At 33.9% G+C, this 18,625-nt stretch overlaps 1 protein-coding gene across 2 annotated transcripts in view; it reads left to right on the top strand.

Moving 5' to 3' along the window:
• Window positions 1–18,625, top strand: part of ftz-f1 (ftz transcription factor 1) — a 68,239-nt gene that overhangs the window by 22,769 nt on the left and 26,845 nt on the right. Inside the window, exon 2 of one of the 2 annotated variants that reach the window (XM_069036748.1) lies at window positions 14,203–14,523. In XM_069036748.1, the coding sequence (XP_068892849.1) occupies window positions 14,203–14,523 (321 nt within the window). Of the gene's footprint in view, window positions 1–13,518; window positions 14,524–18,625 lie in introns of those variants that run through there. The other variant, XM_069036747.1, reaches the window with a different exon arrangement.

The raw sequence follows: 18,625 nt of genomic DNA, 5'->3' as shown, positions 1-18,625 counted from the left end.
TGACCTACTGACAATGACCACTTTTGCTTTCGATATGATGCTGCATTGCGCAATTCTTGATAACTCACTAATGTTACACCTGTCTTTCGAAAAACTGCTCGTGTTAAACGGCCAATTATTTATTGAGTAATATCTTAGGTTTTTCTCGGATGTTAATTAGTGCATTTTAATAGCATACTTAGTTATTATGTTAATTATTGCGGTATTTGTGTCAAGAAGATTTTAACTATTTGTCACACTTTGAAGGGATTTTTATCAGCCTTTTTTAACATCGAGACTTTTTTTAAAGAAAATGTCTGTTAACTACTTATTTGAATAATTACTAACATGGTATTACATTTACACATTTTATCAGTTGCTTTAGGGAATTTTGAAATTACAAAATTTTTCTACCGCAATTATTAAAAGGTGCTAATAAATCATACAATATTCCTTTATAGTCTTTATACGATTAAATATTACACGTAAATTTATTACTTCAAGATACATTCTTATTTTTTATTCAAATAATAATTATTGTTCAATAATCGTTACGTAATGTTATATGTTATTCATTTACCAACTTCAATTTATTATTTTATTTTATTTTTATTAATTTATGAATATGTATTAATGATTGCATAGTTGCAATTACAATTTCAACCGACTAAAAAACAAAGCAAATAAACATAATAAATACGTGTCTATTTACTTTTATGTAATTTAAACATAAATATCTATTTTATCTGTAGTAATCTTAAAATCACTTCTTCTTTCAGTGTAATTATGTACTGGAATGTTGAAATTTGAAAAATATTTGAAGAGCATTTTATTTTGACATTTTGACTGTAAAAGTGTATTTTTGTTTTTGTTAATTCTGTAAGCTAAAACTAAAATGTCCATGTATGCTTTTTGATATTTCTGCAAAAACTCAACCACAAGCATTGATTTGTACGAATTTTAGATATAAAAACAATAACAATATTAAACCGATTGTGGAAACTAACCGTTTATTTATACATTCCAACTTTATGATACGAATATTATATTTTTTGCCGTTTAATATAAGTAGGTCTAGTGTAATGTGTTAGTGGGTCGCATTGACCCGTTTGCAACCTATTTTAAAATTTCCTTGGCTCCACTTTTGCGTGCATGTTTATACCTTTGAAGTAATATTTTAAATCTTGTTCCAGTATTTTAATTTGTGTTTTACTTATAATTTTAATACGGTTTGTCTGATGACCTGATTATTGTCTTAAACTGTGTGCTTACTCAAATCAGCAGCTGAGTGAGTCAAATTTCAAGTTTAGATCAAGACGAAAACAAAGGGTTGTTGATTAAACGCCTTATCATCTGACTACTAACTGTTCAATACGACACATAATATTTAAACGAGTTTAATTTTTAATTTTAAATCCTAAAATTATAGAGGCAGCATAGCATGTAGCAGCAAAATTAACCATTAAAATGCAAGGAATCATAACGCAAACATTAATCTGCGGTTATTTTGAAATAATAGCCATGGCGCGTGGCTGGCGTCCCTGGCCGACGTTGGCGTCGTCGAAGTGGGTCTAGTGCACTGGGTATGTGGAACGAGGCGACCTCCACCACTGACGCCTTTTAATCAGAATTCGGACAGAAATGTGCTTTGAGCCAAGCTGAGCCTTGGAAAATTTTAAATTAGTCATGAGGCGGCCGAATGTGAACAATATTGGTCCGCTTCAGGAAAGCAAAAAGTGAAATTGTGCAATTACTCGGAGGAATATGTGGCACCGAAATGTTGCATAAGAGAGTGAAATTTGTGAGGCACTAAAACTTTCTTTAAACCTACGATTTCACAAATTAAGCTTGGAAGTCTATGTTGTTTGAAAGCTTCAAGAAAATTTTGAAATCAGCGTGTTTGCGTTACGAAGTTAGTTGGTGGCTTTACCACATACATAATCATTTCCACAGATTTTAAATGACGAATTTTATTTTTTATTTTTTTTTTTTCTTGGAAAGACCGATAAGAATGCATTTCTTGATCTTTAGCGATTTAAACAACAAACGTAGCCTCAAAATAATAAAAACGTAATATTGTTAAAAGTTCATGAAAGAGGAATTTAACTATTCATATAAAAATTGTTATTCTCATGAATTTATAATTTAAACTACGTTTTGAATCTCAGCCAGAAGTGGAACTTTTATTGTTTTATACAAATTTAATGATTTCTTTTTATTAAACATGTACCTACTGTGTTTTGTGTTTTATGAATGTTACGGTAACTGTAGATCTAGATGCTATTTTTAAATCGATATTTTTTATTAGGCGTGTATGCTTGACGATTTTGAGAATAAGACAGTTTTTATTTGACCGGAATTAAATATTAAACAATTTCCCCCTGATATCTGTATTTATCTTTCCTCCTTATTTATTGGTCTGTAAATTGGTTTACACCTATTGACGATCTGCTTACTAGTCATAATAATAATTTGAACATTTCTTCCTTTACAAATAGAAAAAGTGATATACATAATATGTAGCTAGCTTCCATAAAATCGATTGCCTTGATCCTTTGCAGTAATGTATCTCTAACATCAATTCTTGATTGTGGAAAATTGTATTTGTGCATTTGTTAATTTTTAATGATGATTTCGTTTTTTACCGTCTGCGTCGATATAAATTCAGGGATACATTTGGGACTGTAATATGCTTCAATTGCAAAGACATACATAACACGTATCTAATTTCGTCGAGCCTGGGAGGATAAATACGACCGTTTAAATGTAGATGGCGCCGCAATGTAAATTTCTTCTCGCATTTAATGACCACTTTCCTGCTGAAATATACCAGTATTATGCAACCATTATCGTGTTTGCACCGTTTTTGGACAGCATGTGGGCGACGCAACCGTTTTTATTGTCTGCAGATAGTTTGTGGGTGGATCAGTACTTTGTTATATCTATCTGAAATAATGTTGTAATAAATAATTTATCGTTTTTATTACTGTTTCGCATACGTTCTGTTTGCAATATTTTATGAGTTGCTTTTAAATGACATGCATTATTTGTACTGGTTAAAAAAAATCCAGTAGTTGGTTGTAGTTAAAATAAAAAATTCGTCGCAAACGCAGATCCGACCGAGAGCCGGACACGCTCCGGTGCGTCGGTTTCCGGTGAGGTACCCCTCGCTGGACGCTTTTATTGTTAATAGGTTAATTGTGTGAACGTCTGTTTAATTAATCAATTTAGTGACATCACCAGTAGCGTTTGATGGGAATGTCAACGTGCTAATTTAGTTTAGATACTGTAGAAAATATCAGAATGATAAAAACATTAAAAAGGCAATTTGCAGGAGTGGTACGTATCACGAACCAACCTAGGAGATTTTTTTGTCGTTGTTTTGTAACAATGCAAAGAAAAATTGTTTGTCTCGACAATGTTAAGTAAAGAAAAAGAAACAAACGTACACACCTTGTAACGTGAATACAAGCCCAGCGTGCAGCAAATAAAGTACTTGCCGACAACTGCTAGTCAAAATATTGACAAAGTGGTTGTTTGGTGCAATTTTTATATTTCAATACATTGTCATGGAGGTTGTAAAGTTATAAATCTCGTGCCCGGGACAGATTTCACTTTTCTACATCACAATAGTGGATAGTGTTTACCTGTTATTCAGTTCTTTAAACGTCACAAATTATTGCAGGTAAAAATTTTTCCATGAAAATTCTACGAATCCAAAGGAAGACTGCAACAAAAATATATACGAATAAATCGAAATGAATTTTGGATTTGTTAAATACATACATACATACATACATAATCCAGAATTTAAAATAAACAAAGCATAAATCGAAAAAGGTTTGAATTGCCTATTAAGCAACGTTATATTTATTTTAATGAGACTTTAATACCTATACAATTTTTGCAATTTCCCTTTTGATAGGTGAGGAAGGTCTAGGAGTCTTGATTTTCCTTTAAACACTTAAAAATACTAAGAGGAAGAAGATGTGATGAGATCACTTTTGTGTCATTTTTAATAATTTCACGTTGTCGATGTTTCTGATGCTTTAAAGTTTGACTTAGTGTGAAATAAAGTTCTAATAAATAAAATTCAACATCGGATTTGAAATGAAATCAAATTTTTATAACGTACATTGAAATACAGACCTTAGAATTTGTTTAGATACTGTCTTACAAAAAATATAAAGTAGAAGTGCACCCCCTGCTTCTGCTCTCTACCCCGTTTTGTGAAAGAGCCGTGCAACTTAATTATACGGTCCCAAAACTGCAATAAATCTTCTGAATCGGCCCAGGTATACGTGATACCAAATGGCCCATGTTCACCGAATTGCCGTGTCGTGTGCTTTCAGCTTACGCACAATGCATAATAAGCTCCAACAATTATCTTGGATTTACTGTTGAGCATGTCCTTGACACAGTTCTGAGAGGAGTGGGATTGACGTTGAGCGTGGAAAGTGAGAGCGATGTAAGTCCTTGTTCACTCATCGCAGGATAAGAACTTCAATTGCTGGAGAATCGGAATATCTGGAAGCTTTTTCGTTGTACAATCGTAATTCTACTTGAAAGATTTTCAGTGAAAACACAACTGTTAACTCTTGTTTTGAAGAATTAGAAGTTAAGCCACTTGAAAATTCTTCCCACTATTCTTGCCATTAAAGTCATTGTGATCTGTTCTGTATGCATGCTGTGTCGAACCACCTCCGCTTACAACATAGCGATATTTACTAATGTTTGCTGCCCTGTTTTTAAAGCGATCTCGGTTTGACTTTTTTCTATTTTAGTACTGTCATTTTCTTCGTTTTAAGTGGATTTTCGAAGAAACAATTAAGTCAGCCAGGTTTTCTTCGTGGTCTTTGTTACCTCATCCACGTGTTTGGCCTAATTTTCACGGCACCTGAACGAAAATAGCCTACCGAAATGTATTTGTCTTCATTATGAACTTTCACCGTTTTAAATAAGTGCCTTATAATAAGTCTGGACTCAGCTTAAAAAATCGCTTAAATGGTTTACACTATATTTTTTGGGCATGTCGAGTTTATTCAATTGCTTAATGGTATAATTTTACATTATACCTATACCTATGTATGTATTTTTTATTTTTACAGGAAACATTGACACAAATTAATAATATGTATGTCTCAAAGATTTTAACTCCGCTTAAATAAGTACAAAGCATAGGTACTGGGTAGAAAAAAAAAACCTGGAGGTAGGCGGTGCATGCGAATAATTACATATTACATTGGCGTCGGCGATTATGCCATAACAATGAATAATAATTAATATACTTATAATTTTAAGTGGATAGATGCAATTAATAATACTCCAGGACATTGCTGTTGTAATGCAGACTGTATTATGTTGTCTATAACATTTTACCTGTTTCATTTTTTTACTTTCCGTGATTTATGAGTACAAGGCCTAGTACATAGATATACAGGAATTGTAAAATGGGACAAAGCACATTGTCAATTATTAGACCTACTACTGCGCTTGTTTCCAAACAGTTTACCTTACGTTATTATCCAACTGTCAACGAAACGCGTCCCAAGTACATTAAAAAGAGAAAGCGTTTACTATTTCGAAAAATAAACGTACAGTTTACTTACAAAGAAATACCTGTTGCTCCCATTATGCTAGAAGCGTATACATGTTCAACGAAAATGGTGTATAGAAAATTGATGTTTTGTAACTTTTGGCATTAAAGTTTTACAAATTGGCACGCTTACCTGTCGTAAAAATGTTTTGTTGTGACAGGTAGAAAATAAATTTACCTTTGAAACATCAATGGTCGCACTAAACGTCGAAGATTTTTCAATAAATCACCTTTCTTCCAGGTAAATTGTTCCAGTGTAAAACCAATAACACGGTTTTTTATTTATGAGGGCAATTTAGGCGTCGTTCAATTGGTTTCTAAAATATTTTAAGCATATTCGTAAATGTACACATTCATAAAATTCTAGTTGCGATTTTTACTATTAAAATGACGAATGATGCGGATTTAAAACAAAAATTGGAGTTCATAATGCATTCAATATTTCGTCAAAATTTAAATATGTACAACAAAAGTAAATCAGACACAGGTTGTTGTGAAATCTTCTGTTCGACATATTTTTTCTCTTTAAATTGTGTCATGCTCTGCAATCAGTTACGCTTCGTGGTTGTCCTTGCTATCAGTTTAACAACATGATTTTTTTAACATATTTTTTGACAAGATTGCATTTATACAAAGCTCGAAATCGGAAAATTGGTTTGAAAGTTATTGGCATAACATTTTTGGCGTTATCTCCAAACCTTCTAGTAGGTATATCATTAAAATTCGTGCAAGCAAGTCGTTGGTGTTTCTGTCGTTCATACCACCAACATAGACTCAGTCGGTAGCACAATACTAGAACCTTGGCACATTTTTATTCGGATAATTTATCTATGGCGCCGCTTGCCTCAGAATTACTTGTTTTTTTCATGAATGGTAATTCAGTTTGTCTTCCATCGGGGTCGATCGATTGGAAGTTATTCGAAATTACATTCCAGAAAATCAATGCCGACAAATGACACGAGCGTCGTGACGCTGACTCTGCCCTAGTTCCACGCCACGACGCTGACCTACTGAACTTAAACTAGTTACTGGACAACGTGTTGTGTTTAGATTACATCGAGATAACGGTGGAGCACGATAACATTAGCAATGATAACATTTTGGATAGGTTTCATCTAACGAACTTGGTTGACCTAATTTAACCGGTTTGTTCGATTAATTTTGCAATTGAGCATAATTACAATTATTTTATTCGTGATTACATACATGTAAACACTGTTTCTGTTAGTTGAAATAAGCGCATTTAAACTGTTGTCCTTTTCGGTTGTAAGGAACCCCCATTGTTTACTAATTAAAAATTGCACAATGTTTACGCGAAATACTTTAAAAGCGAAAGTCCACCTAATTATTTGCGGCTCTTGCCCAATTCTCACAGTTTAAAATTTACCAAATTGGCATCACACAAAACCCATCAAATTAGCCTGCAATATTGTTCTTAATTAGTAGTTAAAAATCAAAATTGATCGTAGGTGTGCAGTTAAGTTGACAATGTGGACCGTTGAAAATATAGGACATGCAGATAAGAATAATAATGGTACACTCACACATATATCGCAAATAATGTGCAATTATAGAGAAAGATATCTGTATAATTAAAGTGTTGAGCAAGAAGAGTTTATATGCCTACATCGGTTTTTCAAATATAATCGCGCCTCAAATTATCATATTGGATTTTGAAAGCGTCACTCTTTATTTGGTTACAGTTAAATTTTTTTTTGCCTTACGTAGAGTCCAAAATTGTTTTAAATTTTTATCACTTCTTGATTAAACAAGAGAAAACCTAATTGCAGTTAATATAATGCAAAAGCACATGAAGCACAGTGAAATAATCTACACTTTTTTTTATCCTTCTAGCAATTTAATAAGTTTAATTTCATTCTAATTTCGACCATGTGGGAGAATACAATACAAGACAAACTAAATAAATTTATTAATATGAAAAGTAGGTACTTAATTAGTTTATTAAAAAATAAATTGTGGTATTATCGTGTTTGCTACATAGCAGAAGAAACTGGCTTTTAAAATTAGTTTTAGCCATTACCAGCAAAATTTGTTTTTTAAATATGTATTCAGTCTGGACGAGAAAATTGAACTTTTATATCGGGCTGCAAATTATGTATGTATTATGTATCTATTACGAATATGGAATATCAATGTTTTAATAATTTCATGTACGGATAATAATTATGATCACATTCGTTTCATCGGTGATTATGTTTAAATCTATTTTTATACTTTTAACCATTTTCCTCCGATTGCTAATGTAAGTCGTGTCGAAATTAGCACATCATAGATCTGGAACGAGTCGATGAGTAATTCTTAATTATAAAATAATCGCGCAATTAAAACGTCTATAATTAAATACGCAGCATTATGTTGCATTACAAGTGTTTTCCTCTTAAAAAAATCTAAATCTATCTTCATCACCAAGACATTTTAATGAAAGAAACAACACTAACTGGTCTCCGAAACATTCGTGTCAAGGATCATGCAATTTGTGTAGATTTTGGTGAATGTTAAGACACATTTTGTAACAGATATGATAAGTATGAGTAAAATAACGGATATTTAAGTAATAAAAATTCATATGCTGGTCGAAACTCGGTTTTGTAAAATGCAAGTAAAAACGAAATCTGAAAACTTGTAGGTACGACACTGGCGTCGTCTGTCGAATTATTTGGTTCACATTTCCACGTGCAGGAAACTTCTAATAAGGGAAATGAATAGTGACGAGCACATTGTGTAGCTTCATCTGTCACACTAGATAAGAACTTTTATCACGTCTGGTGCATTAGTATGTTAAAGATTAAACACATTCGCCTATTATTCTTTGACCCAGAAACCCAGTACACTTGAGCTGATTTTGAGAAATATCATGCGCTTGCGTTCGAACGGGTCTTGATAGATCTTCTCGCCGCCTTCCCTGACCTCCCCGTCATCATAATGTCGATAGTATGACACTATATTGGACAAAAAAATGGGAATTCATGTGCTTTACAAAAACGACAACAAACGGGCCCCCAGCGTAAGGGTGTTTTTATTATCGAAACACCTTATTGTTGTGGAGTTGTCTAAGAACATGTACCTATATCATTTGCGAAGAAATTGTGCGTAAATATACGTACATTGTGCGAGTGTGTTGGCAGAAGAGGGGAGGAATCTGGGAATGGTGTCAAGCCGCCATGTAGTTACGCAAGCATGTTCTACTGGCACGCATGGTCTTCGACAAACAGTTATGACATCACACGTCTAACAGGTTGCCATCCTATGGTTTGCCACTAGCGAAAATATTGTGTCTAGCCAGATTCACTTTTATTCGGACGAAAGTGAAACAATGTTGTGTGCATAATATTGTCCATTCGCTTTCATCTGATACCCTACTTTTTGCTCAGATTACGAATAACTTTTTCCCGTCTGAAGAATCCAATTAGAGGAAAGTAGAAATTGCATCGAAGTTATGGGATGCTGCCTAAATCGAAACTGTGTCAAAACTATTACGAACCCCACACAGTGAAAACAATCGAAATTGAAACCGGTTAATCATTAAATATCAAATACGGCGAATCTATTGTTTTGATCTGAAGGGTTGATTATGTTGGAGAGGATGAATAAGCCAAATAAGATAATGACGAGGTAATATTCTAATTATTAATTTCACAAACAACAATACAGATTGAATTAGTTGCTGTAATATTGAATCATAATTACCAGACTTCACAGATACGTCCTTATTTCGTATTGTTTGTGAATAGAATTACTTGGATACATACATTTGCCACTGAATCGATTTGCACGACAAGTAATGTCCGTTGTCGTTGTCAGTTCACATTTCGATATTGATTAGCCAAGAATCGATTCCTTTGGTTTATTAGATCGCATGAAAATTAAAAGTAGATTCAGTTTTTAATTAATGAAGGTTTGGAATCAATACATTTGCCATTTAGTTGTAACTAATATTCTTAATATTTATTACCGATACTACAATATCTTCATATAAAACACAATTATCGTCTGTAATTAATTCTACATTTTCGTTGGCAATTCCAACAAGATAATATGCTACAGTTACTTTAAACCCCTACTTCTTTTTAAAATTTTGACAAGATTTTTTATCACTTTACCATCCTAGACCCAAATATGTAATTGTTGGGAGTGCTGTGTTCACATTTTACAAGCACTTTTGATTGTTTGGAAGTACCCAGTATTTGTATTAACCTCCAATCTATTTTAATTAACCCACTTTATTTTTATTGAGCAGACTGATTTGAAAAAGAGTGGCGATAATTTGGAGTTAACAAAATCGTTAATCCCACTCACCTACTGACATGGATGCAACCTCCTGCGCATTGTTCTTTTGGATGAAATAAATGGGTCAAACCGCTCGTTTTGTAAATTGGGTCACCTAGTTCCCGGGCGGACACATGGAATTACATCCAAACATAACAAATAAAAGCTCCGCTAACAGTTTTATCTTGTATGTGTTTAAGTCGTTGGAGTTTATTTATTTTGTAACTTGTTTGCTGGGAATTGCGTGCAATTTTAAGGAACTTCATTATGTTGTTGCAAGTAGTCTCTACATGATCGTTTATTCTCTGAAGGTGATCTTAAAATTTCGACTTGGATTTATTACGTACATGGTAACGTATTTATATCTTGAATGAATCTAGGGTACCGTGTGTCAGTCTTTTTGCAAAGTGGGCGCATTTCGAGCACTTAAAATGTCCCATTCTACCAAAAACATGTTATTTTAAAATTTTACTGCAGCAATAAGCTATCTGCCAACTGAAAAAAAAAGTGGAAAACTACATCCCAACAGTTTATGGTAGCAATAAGGTTATGAACCAGTTCAAGTTGCATAGACTGAACAGAGTAATATAAGAAATAAGAACCGTTATTTTATTGTCACAATAAATTTCTATTGGATGCCCTTTACCGTAACATTTTTCCATGTTGTCGGCTTCTTTAAATTTCAATGCAATTTTGTTATGAAATACTGTATTGTAAATGCCACGTGAGTCTGGATTTTTGAAAGAATACGTATTCCACGATTGTTAACTAAAATCTTTGTTAAGTAGTAAGTGCATTCTCTTTTCTTGTCTGTTAATTTTTGTAACGAACATCTTTTCATTTTATAGACAAAATGATGAATCAAACACATAGAACAGACTAGACGTACCGATTTGTGAAGAGCTAAATTATTTAAAAAACTACAATGTAGTTAGAGGTAAAAATAAACCGTAATTTTACGCTGTTTACTTTGGAACAATTATTATGTAAAGCAGATGTTCAAAACCTTTCTTTCCAAATACTCTCAACACGTTTGACATTAAATTAAAAAATCATAAGTCATTAATAAGAAGTAAATAACAATTGAATTTTTTGTCCTTGGAACGTCGCCATTTTATTACCAATACCTCCACGTGCGAAGAGTAAATTCCATGTTATAGGTAGGTACATACACATAAATACATACCGGGTGTTACGGAAGTCCAGGTAATAAATTTAACCACCAATAAGGACTCCTTAAGATAATCATTTTTTATTTATCATTTTTTCCGCAAATTCTTCCAAACAGAGTTAAAATTAAACACTTACAATTTGAATTCCAAAATTCATACCCGCTCATGTGTTTACACATCCATTGATAACGAAGCACGAAAAAAGAATTACTCGATTAAATTACTCGAATGAAAAACAATAAAAACTGTTAGTATTAGAACAGCGATCGTTCTTTCTACAAAAAACTGTAAAGTTTTTACCGCCCAAAAATATTTTCACTCACTTTTTCGTTTCAATTGATGATTATCTTATGAGCGAAGTGTCAAATTAGGGGTTAGAAAAATATAAAAAATAATTTCGATTAAAAAAAGATCAATATGAAAAAAAAACACGTTTATTTTAAAGAATTCTATTGGTGATTAAATTTACGTGGACTTCCATAACACCCGGTATATTGTAGTACGGTATTCTCGAAACATAATTTTCTTTAAAATGATGCCTCATTACATGAATGATATTGTTTCTTGCTACCTTAGCCAAGAAAGATTACTAATTCTCATTGGTGAGTAAAAAGTCTCATTAACAAATTATATCTCTCCAAAAATTGCACACGGCAACTGTAATATAAACAATCAGTTTCAATAAATTACAAGCAAAAACGGAATTAATGTGTAGTTCTTTAATTGAAAACACTAGTCACATGAATTTTACTGAAGAGTTGAAAACAATAAAATTTATGCAACTTCTAGCATTCGATTTGTTTTAAAAACCCTCTATTGTTATTATCACTATTACAGCGTGATGAAATTTTGCGTAGTATTTATTTACGCATCTACGATGAAGTTGAATTTTGTTTTTTCATGTAGAGGACAAAGCTCCAATTCAAATGTTTTTGAGGAAGTGTAGCTAACGAGTGCGACAAGTTTTATTTTCACCCCAAAGTCACGATTTCTAATTTAAACAAAATTAACCAAAATTGGTACTTTAATTGTTATTTTACTAGTAGAATCTGTTTATCTATTAAATTTTAACCGAGGTGGATTTTCTTCTAGTGGGGTATTGTATTCTGTACTCAAAATTACAAAAATTGAATTACGTAGTTGAATAAGTTTGTTTCTGTATTGCAAGACAAATTGACGCCCCTTCAATTACGCAAGATCAAAAATAAAAACAATTATTGATTTTACAATGTACAGATAGGTTTTATTTCATAGATAAATATTGAAATTGAAATCCCATTTAACACATTAAATCAGAAAGAGAAAATTTGAACTAATGTGTTGTACGAGTACATGTATGTAGATTTATTTTGTCGATAAAAATAAAAATTGATTTCGTATTGTCTTCCGAAAGTACTTAATAACTTTCAAATATGTATGTACAGTTAATTTCAAAATTATCGAGTACTCCTCAAAAATCAAAAAGTCGATTTATTACAGTTTTTTCCACATGTAAACATGCCTTTTTGAAATTTGAGCGTCATATTTTTTTATATAGGTTAGGTAAGTTTGACAACATAAAATGTCGCTGATATTTTAGAACACCATATTAGTGTTTGTTTTATCCTCTGCACGATGCTCTTCGCGATGTTATAATACGGAGCTACCTCTGGATCGACCATACTTCTTCTAATTTGGAAAAAATGCGCATTTTCGCGTTTTCGGTTAGATTAGGCATTTTGTTTGTCAAAATTGACTTTGATCATTGACAAAAAATGTAAGTGCAATTCACACTGTACAAAATTAGGTGTACCTACTCTATAATTTTGAAATTAACTGTACGTAATTTAATTTAAACATTAATCAAAATACATATGTTAAATTGTAAATATGGATAAAACGAATGTTTGCTAGATTTCTATCTATCGATAATGATACGATTTAGTACCGGTATTTAGAGCCCGTCGAGGTTGCTTATCATCACATTATCATTTAACGTTTACGGAACTGCTCTTATTAGATTGTGCAACGCATGTATTATAGGCAATTATTATTGTTTTTTCACAGAGCAAATACGTGGTGCTTTCCGAGCGGATCGGATCGAATCGAAACGAAACCCGGTCCGTTTTTAGTTCGCGCTGATTAATAAATCACACGTAAAATGCGTCCGTTTTAAGATCCCAAACAATAAAGCGGCGGTTCATTGATTGAAACACTTCCCCTGGAATAAATTAACCCTGAAACGTGTTGGGTCGCGTGCGGCAGGTCCGGTGGGCGTCGTTGGCGAATGTGGGACAGCGTGCGGCAGGTAGAGGGCTGCCGAGGGCCGCCGACGCCAGTCCGGGAAAAGTCCCTGCGTCCCGCGCGAAGAGCACATGATGCGTCGGGCCGTAACTGGGTCAGTGGGACATCCCCACCAGGTTCCCCCACGGCCGTCATCCCCACCATCGCGACTCAGATAGTGTGTGCGATGTTGTAAGTGCGAGTGTGTGTGTGTATGTATGTATGACTTCACAACAGCACTAACATAGACCTGGTTCATGGGAAAGTGGGTCACCGGTCCCGAGTCACTTTCACTTATTACATGGGCTCCTAATCATTTTCCATTGTACCCCGGTGCTGACAACACGTCTGTCGGAAGGGGGTTTGGTGTCGAATCGCTACACCGACAGTTCGCCGCTGGTCAGTTTGCTCACTGTACTCCGCGACGACGGAGGTGTTTCCGTTCCAGTCTCGGTGCGTGTGTGTTATGTGTGCTTGGATAGCTCCACCATCGGATTACTCATGTACTTAGCCTTGTTGGAATACTGTGTTGTGTCTGTGTGCTTCCACGTTAACCATGACGCCGAATCCCGTATCTTTCGTGGCGACCTGATCGAACAAAGATTTTTCTTCTCATTTGACTAGTCGAATCGCGACTCATAGTGTGACTGTTTAGTGAAATGTTACTGGACATGGAGAACCATTCGACGTTGTTATCTCTGAACATGTCCCCTTTTAACGCCAACTCGGGGGATTCTCCTGCCGGTACCCAAGCGTCCAGCCCCATGCCTCCCCAATACGGTTCGCCCCCGATCAGCGGCCATTACAATAGCTGCCAACAATCCATGAGCATGCAGCACCACCAGCAAACCATGATGATGTCCCAAAGCATGAATAACTTAGACACATCTTATATATTTTCTCCAGGAGCCAACGCCATTTCCGGAGTCGACATGGGTGCAAGTTACCAAATATCCGGTCCGGCCACTTCCCTGACCACCGGAGACCTTCCCGATACAAAGGACGGCATCGAGGAGCTCTGTCCTGTATGCGGGGACAAAGTGTCTGGCTACCACTACGGCCTCCTTACTTGTGAATCATGCAAGGGATTTTTCAAAAGAACCGTTCAAAACAAGAAAGTTTATACGTGTGTGGCGGAAAGAAGTTGTCACATAGACAAAACACAAAGGAAACGGTGTCCCTTCTGTCGTTTTCAAAAGTGTTTAGAAGTCGGGATGAAACTCGAAGGTAAGTTCTCGTTAATAAGCGAACACGTGTCGTACATGTGCAATCACAATACGCACCTCTTACGCAACTTCACCGACCGTAATCGGTCCGAAGTCATGGAGGTATTCTCATTTCGGTGGGCCACTAGTACCATTAAACATGAAACACGATTTATAAAGTCAGTTTCTAAATTGCTCAATTCTGTTGTAAGTGCTTGGATTGGTACATGCCGTTTACATTTCAACTGTTATTGTAAACTTGCGATTAAATACGACACAAACCGTCTTTTACTGCACAAAATTATTACAATAAACAAACATCGTTCAGATCGCTCCTAGTGCCATAACACAATAAACATTAACCTATTTACAATTGAGACGAACGTATGTCGACAAATTCATCGCTGCACCGCACATCTTTTTCGTTCTGAAACACGAAAAACAAGACCTGACCCCAATATTTGAAACATTTGCATTTGTCGCCCATGCTTGATTATTTAAAGGAACTAAAGGAAGGTTAGTTACATTTACTGCATCCTCCGAAACCCAGGTCGAATTTTTTTATATTTTATAGTCCGCACACCAAAGTATGAACCCTCATAAAAAAATTCGTGGCTGAAGGCAATATTTTTAGGGGTCGAAATTACCCCCTGACAATCAGACTTTTTTTTCACTTATACCTATAAAAATAAAACAAATTCAATGGCGAGAAAAATGTTTGTTTTTCCATGCTCAGCAAGAATGAGTTTTTTCCAAAAAGCTTTTGTGCTTATAGTATTTTGTTCTTTTCCATTCAATTTTTTTCAAATGCATAAAAATCAGTGACACATTATTTGTTTAGAAAAAAGTTTTTATGAAAACAAACAAGATCTTTAAGTACTAAAAAAATATTCATGAGGTACAGTAAGGTAACTTTTCTTGTTCGACTGCACATTCACAAACAACTGGGTATTATTATCAAGAATTCTTGCACTTCTTTTCAATAAATGTGTAACAAATACGTGTAAATATGTTCATGATGTTTTGTTTTTGCTTGTTGTCAAATTGTAAGTGCTTTAACATCTTTACCAACGGTTTTATGATATTTCATTATGCTAGAAATATGTAACTTTTTTTTTGCTTTATTGTACCTGTATCCAAATTAAATTTTTGTGTGAAAGTAGTGAATCCTTTGCCATACTGACTGTTACATTTGCTCAAAAAGTATGAAATTGCATATGTAACTGTAATAGATGCAGTAGAAAATAACATCTTGTTTTTGAGTTTTTGTCTGTACTGTGTTTTGTTTAACTTTGTACTCTATACTGATTATAGCAAATAGCAAAAACACGACACGAAATATCACAGCTATTATTTCAACTATCTATCACTTAAATTATTATTATAGAACGAGCTATGTTCTAGAGAAGTTGGGTAAGAGGGACATGTAATTCCAAATTATCTTCGCTACGTAACATTCACCGTTTGTTTTAACATGTATTGGAAACGTCTATACTAAATTGAACTTGCAAAATTGTATAGATTAAAATAATATCGAAAAAAGGACATAACAAATCCAAGTCTAAAAACCAGTCATAGGTATTTTTTTTTTTTTTGTTAATTCTTGATCTTCAATAGTATCTACATGAAGATTTGAAAGAATAATGTAACACTAAGACTAAAAAACCAGTTCATCTACTACTTGAAGGGGCTATATATCAACACACATATCCAACTAAACCACAAATGATACTGATTATAAATCTATGTATCAATATAATTAAGTATCATCTAAAAGAATGTAAACAAAATTAAGAAGGCCCATCTTTTACATACATAGTTATAGATGGATGTTGATTTTTGCACTACATCTTTCATATTTTAATATGTTAATTTAATGTTTAAAATATTTTACATTTTATCACTACATTTCACTTTCATGTTTAAAGAAACATTTACTTAATTATAAATAAATAAAGGTATAACATTTAATGCTTGATACTAAGTGGGTCAATGTAAAATAAGTTTTTCAGAAAATAATTATTTCTGTTCAAATTGAACATTTTGGTTACAATCTTTGTCGAGTGGTCCTAAATGTACGCATATTTTTGCATACATACTTGGTTAGGTTTCAGACTGTGCAGTTGTTCAAGTGCACTTTGAGTTGTTAATGTTGTTGTAAACACAAATTGTTGTTTTCGTACTAAAGGGAATTAATCATTTTATATGTAAAAAGAATTGTTATTGGTGGAATATTTGTCATACATATTTAAAATGTACGTATGCTAGTTGCTGACAGTACATCTGTGTACTTTTGCTTTGACCAGAACGAATTTACACTTAACGTTCTTCTGTAATGACTGGAGTATAATCAATTGAGCTTGTTGTGTTGAAACAGAAATTTCAGAATTGGAAAATTTAATGACTTTAATCCACTTTATCGCACCCGATAATGTTTATATCGGTGTTATTCAAATGTGTGTGCAAATAGAATTGAACGTGTATACCTGCAGCAGTAGTTGTATGTGACAGTCTTAACTATAAATATGTCTATCAGTTATCGATTTTCAGTACGTTCACTAGGTGAATTTATACTCGCTCCTTCCTTAGAAGCAATGTGCCTGGCTGCTGTTATTGTGTTCAAAGTCGACTACACTAGATAGAATTATGTAATTATCATCAGACGGGCGCCATCTGCGTGGCAAATTTTTCGCCCAGAACACCAGCCCGGAACTGGTAAACAGGGGCGTTTGATAAGTTAAAAAAAAATACATGAAACTTTATTTCGACGACTTTGTGAGGTATCTATCTCTCTAATAGGATGATCCCCCTTTGTAGGTGATGTTCGTCGACACAAATCGATACATCGATCGGATCTACCACGTGCTGTACAGAAATTGGTCGCGAAACCTAAAATTGTATTCGAAAACTAAACCAAGACAAGCCGATCCAACCTCCTTTCACTTTCATATGCCGTGTGCTTTACCGTACTATGAGATTAGTTTGCTCTTTATACGAGCGGATTCCAAGTGAATTCACTTTAAGGTGGGTTCGTTTTTGTAAAAAAGCGACGGCTAGTTTGGTCGGATATGCCGTATTCAGTCCGTGACAAGACATGGCATTTTCAGGCGTTTTGCAACTAGTATTTGTTACGTGGGTTAAGCGAAGAATCTAAAACTTATTGCGATGAAATAAATGTCATCGAGTTGTTTCACTTCGAAGACAACTGGCGAATATCTATAGAAAGTGAAATTCTTATCGATTAGAACAATAACGGGGAGCTATTAAACATTGCCGATTAACGAACGTGGCGTTGTTGTAAAGATGAAGATTATTGCCAAGCGTTTTCACAACATGGTATTATTCTCTATTCGAGTGGGCTATCTAGATCACGCATTTTATTTCAAATGTCATTTCAATTAGATCCAAAAAGTATTTTGTAATGGATTACAATTCGCATCCTATACCCAGGTAAATAAATTCGTCAGTCAGAATGCACAAGATCTAACTGCAAACTGCGCGTTTTAATTATTATTTTACGTTTAAATGGCATCCGTAGATATTATAATTCACGATTTCCTTCCCAACAATCGGCCAGTGTGTTAAGAATATTAATTTCGTCTGTAATTATTTATTGTTTTTTTAACAACAAAATAACAAACATGAGATAATTCAAATTGAATTTGAAATAAAAAATGAATTATTTCAAGTACCTAAATATAATTTATCTTTGAATAGTATAGGTATAAGTATAGGTATTTCAACTTTCTTGTTCACCTTGAAGGAGCCTATACAGCTACCCAGACATATTCAGCTTTTCTGGTTTTTTCATCTTTATTTCCGTTCTATAACATACTGTATACCGCCAAGTGTATGCAACACATTTTAGTAAGTATCTCATTTTATGATTCAAAATATCCTAGAATGTGGTCAAATGGATTGAAAAACATTTTTGAATAAAGTACGTAACTAACGTTTTTGTCTGAATATAATCCATAAATTATTCTACGCTATGTGCAAACAATGTTTTTAACCAACCGAGTTAGGGAAATTTTTGCATGTCAGATTAATTCAGATTAGCTACTAGTAATTGCAGCTTAGTCTCAAATTGGTAGAATTAGTTTAAGTAAACCAAGACAACAGTG

This window comes from Tenebrio molitor, chromosome 1 (genome assembly GCF_963966145.1).
Source record: "Tenebrio molitor chromosome 1, icTenMoli1.1, whole genome shotgun sequence".
Classification (NCBI taxonomy): Eukaryota; Metazoa; Arthropoda; class Insecta; order Coleoptera; family Tenebrionidae; genus Tenebrio; species Tenebrio molitor.
Note: the sequence above shows the minus strand (reverse complement) of the source record. Positions and strands in the feature narration are given on the sequence as shown.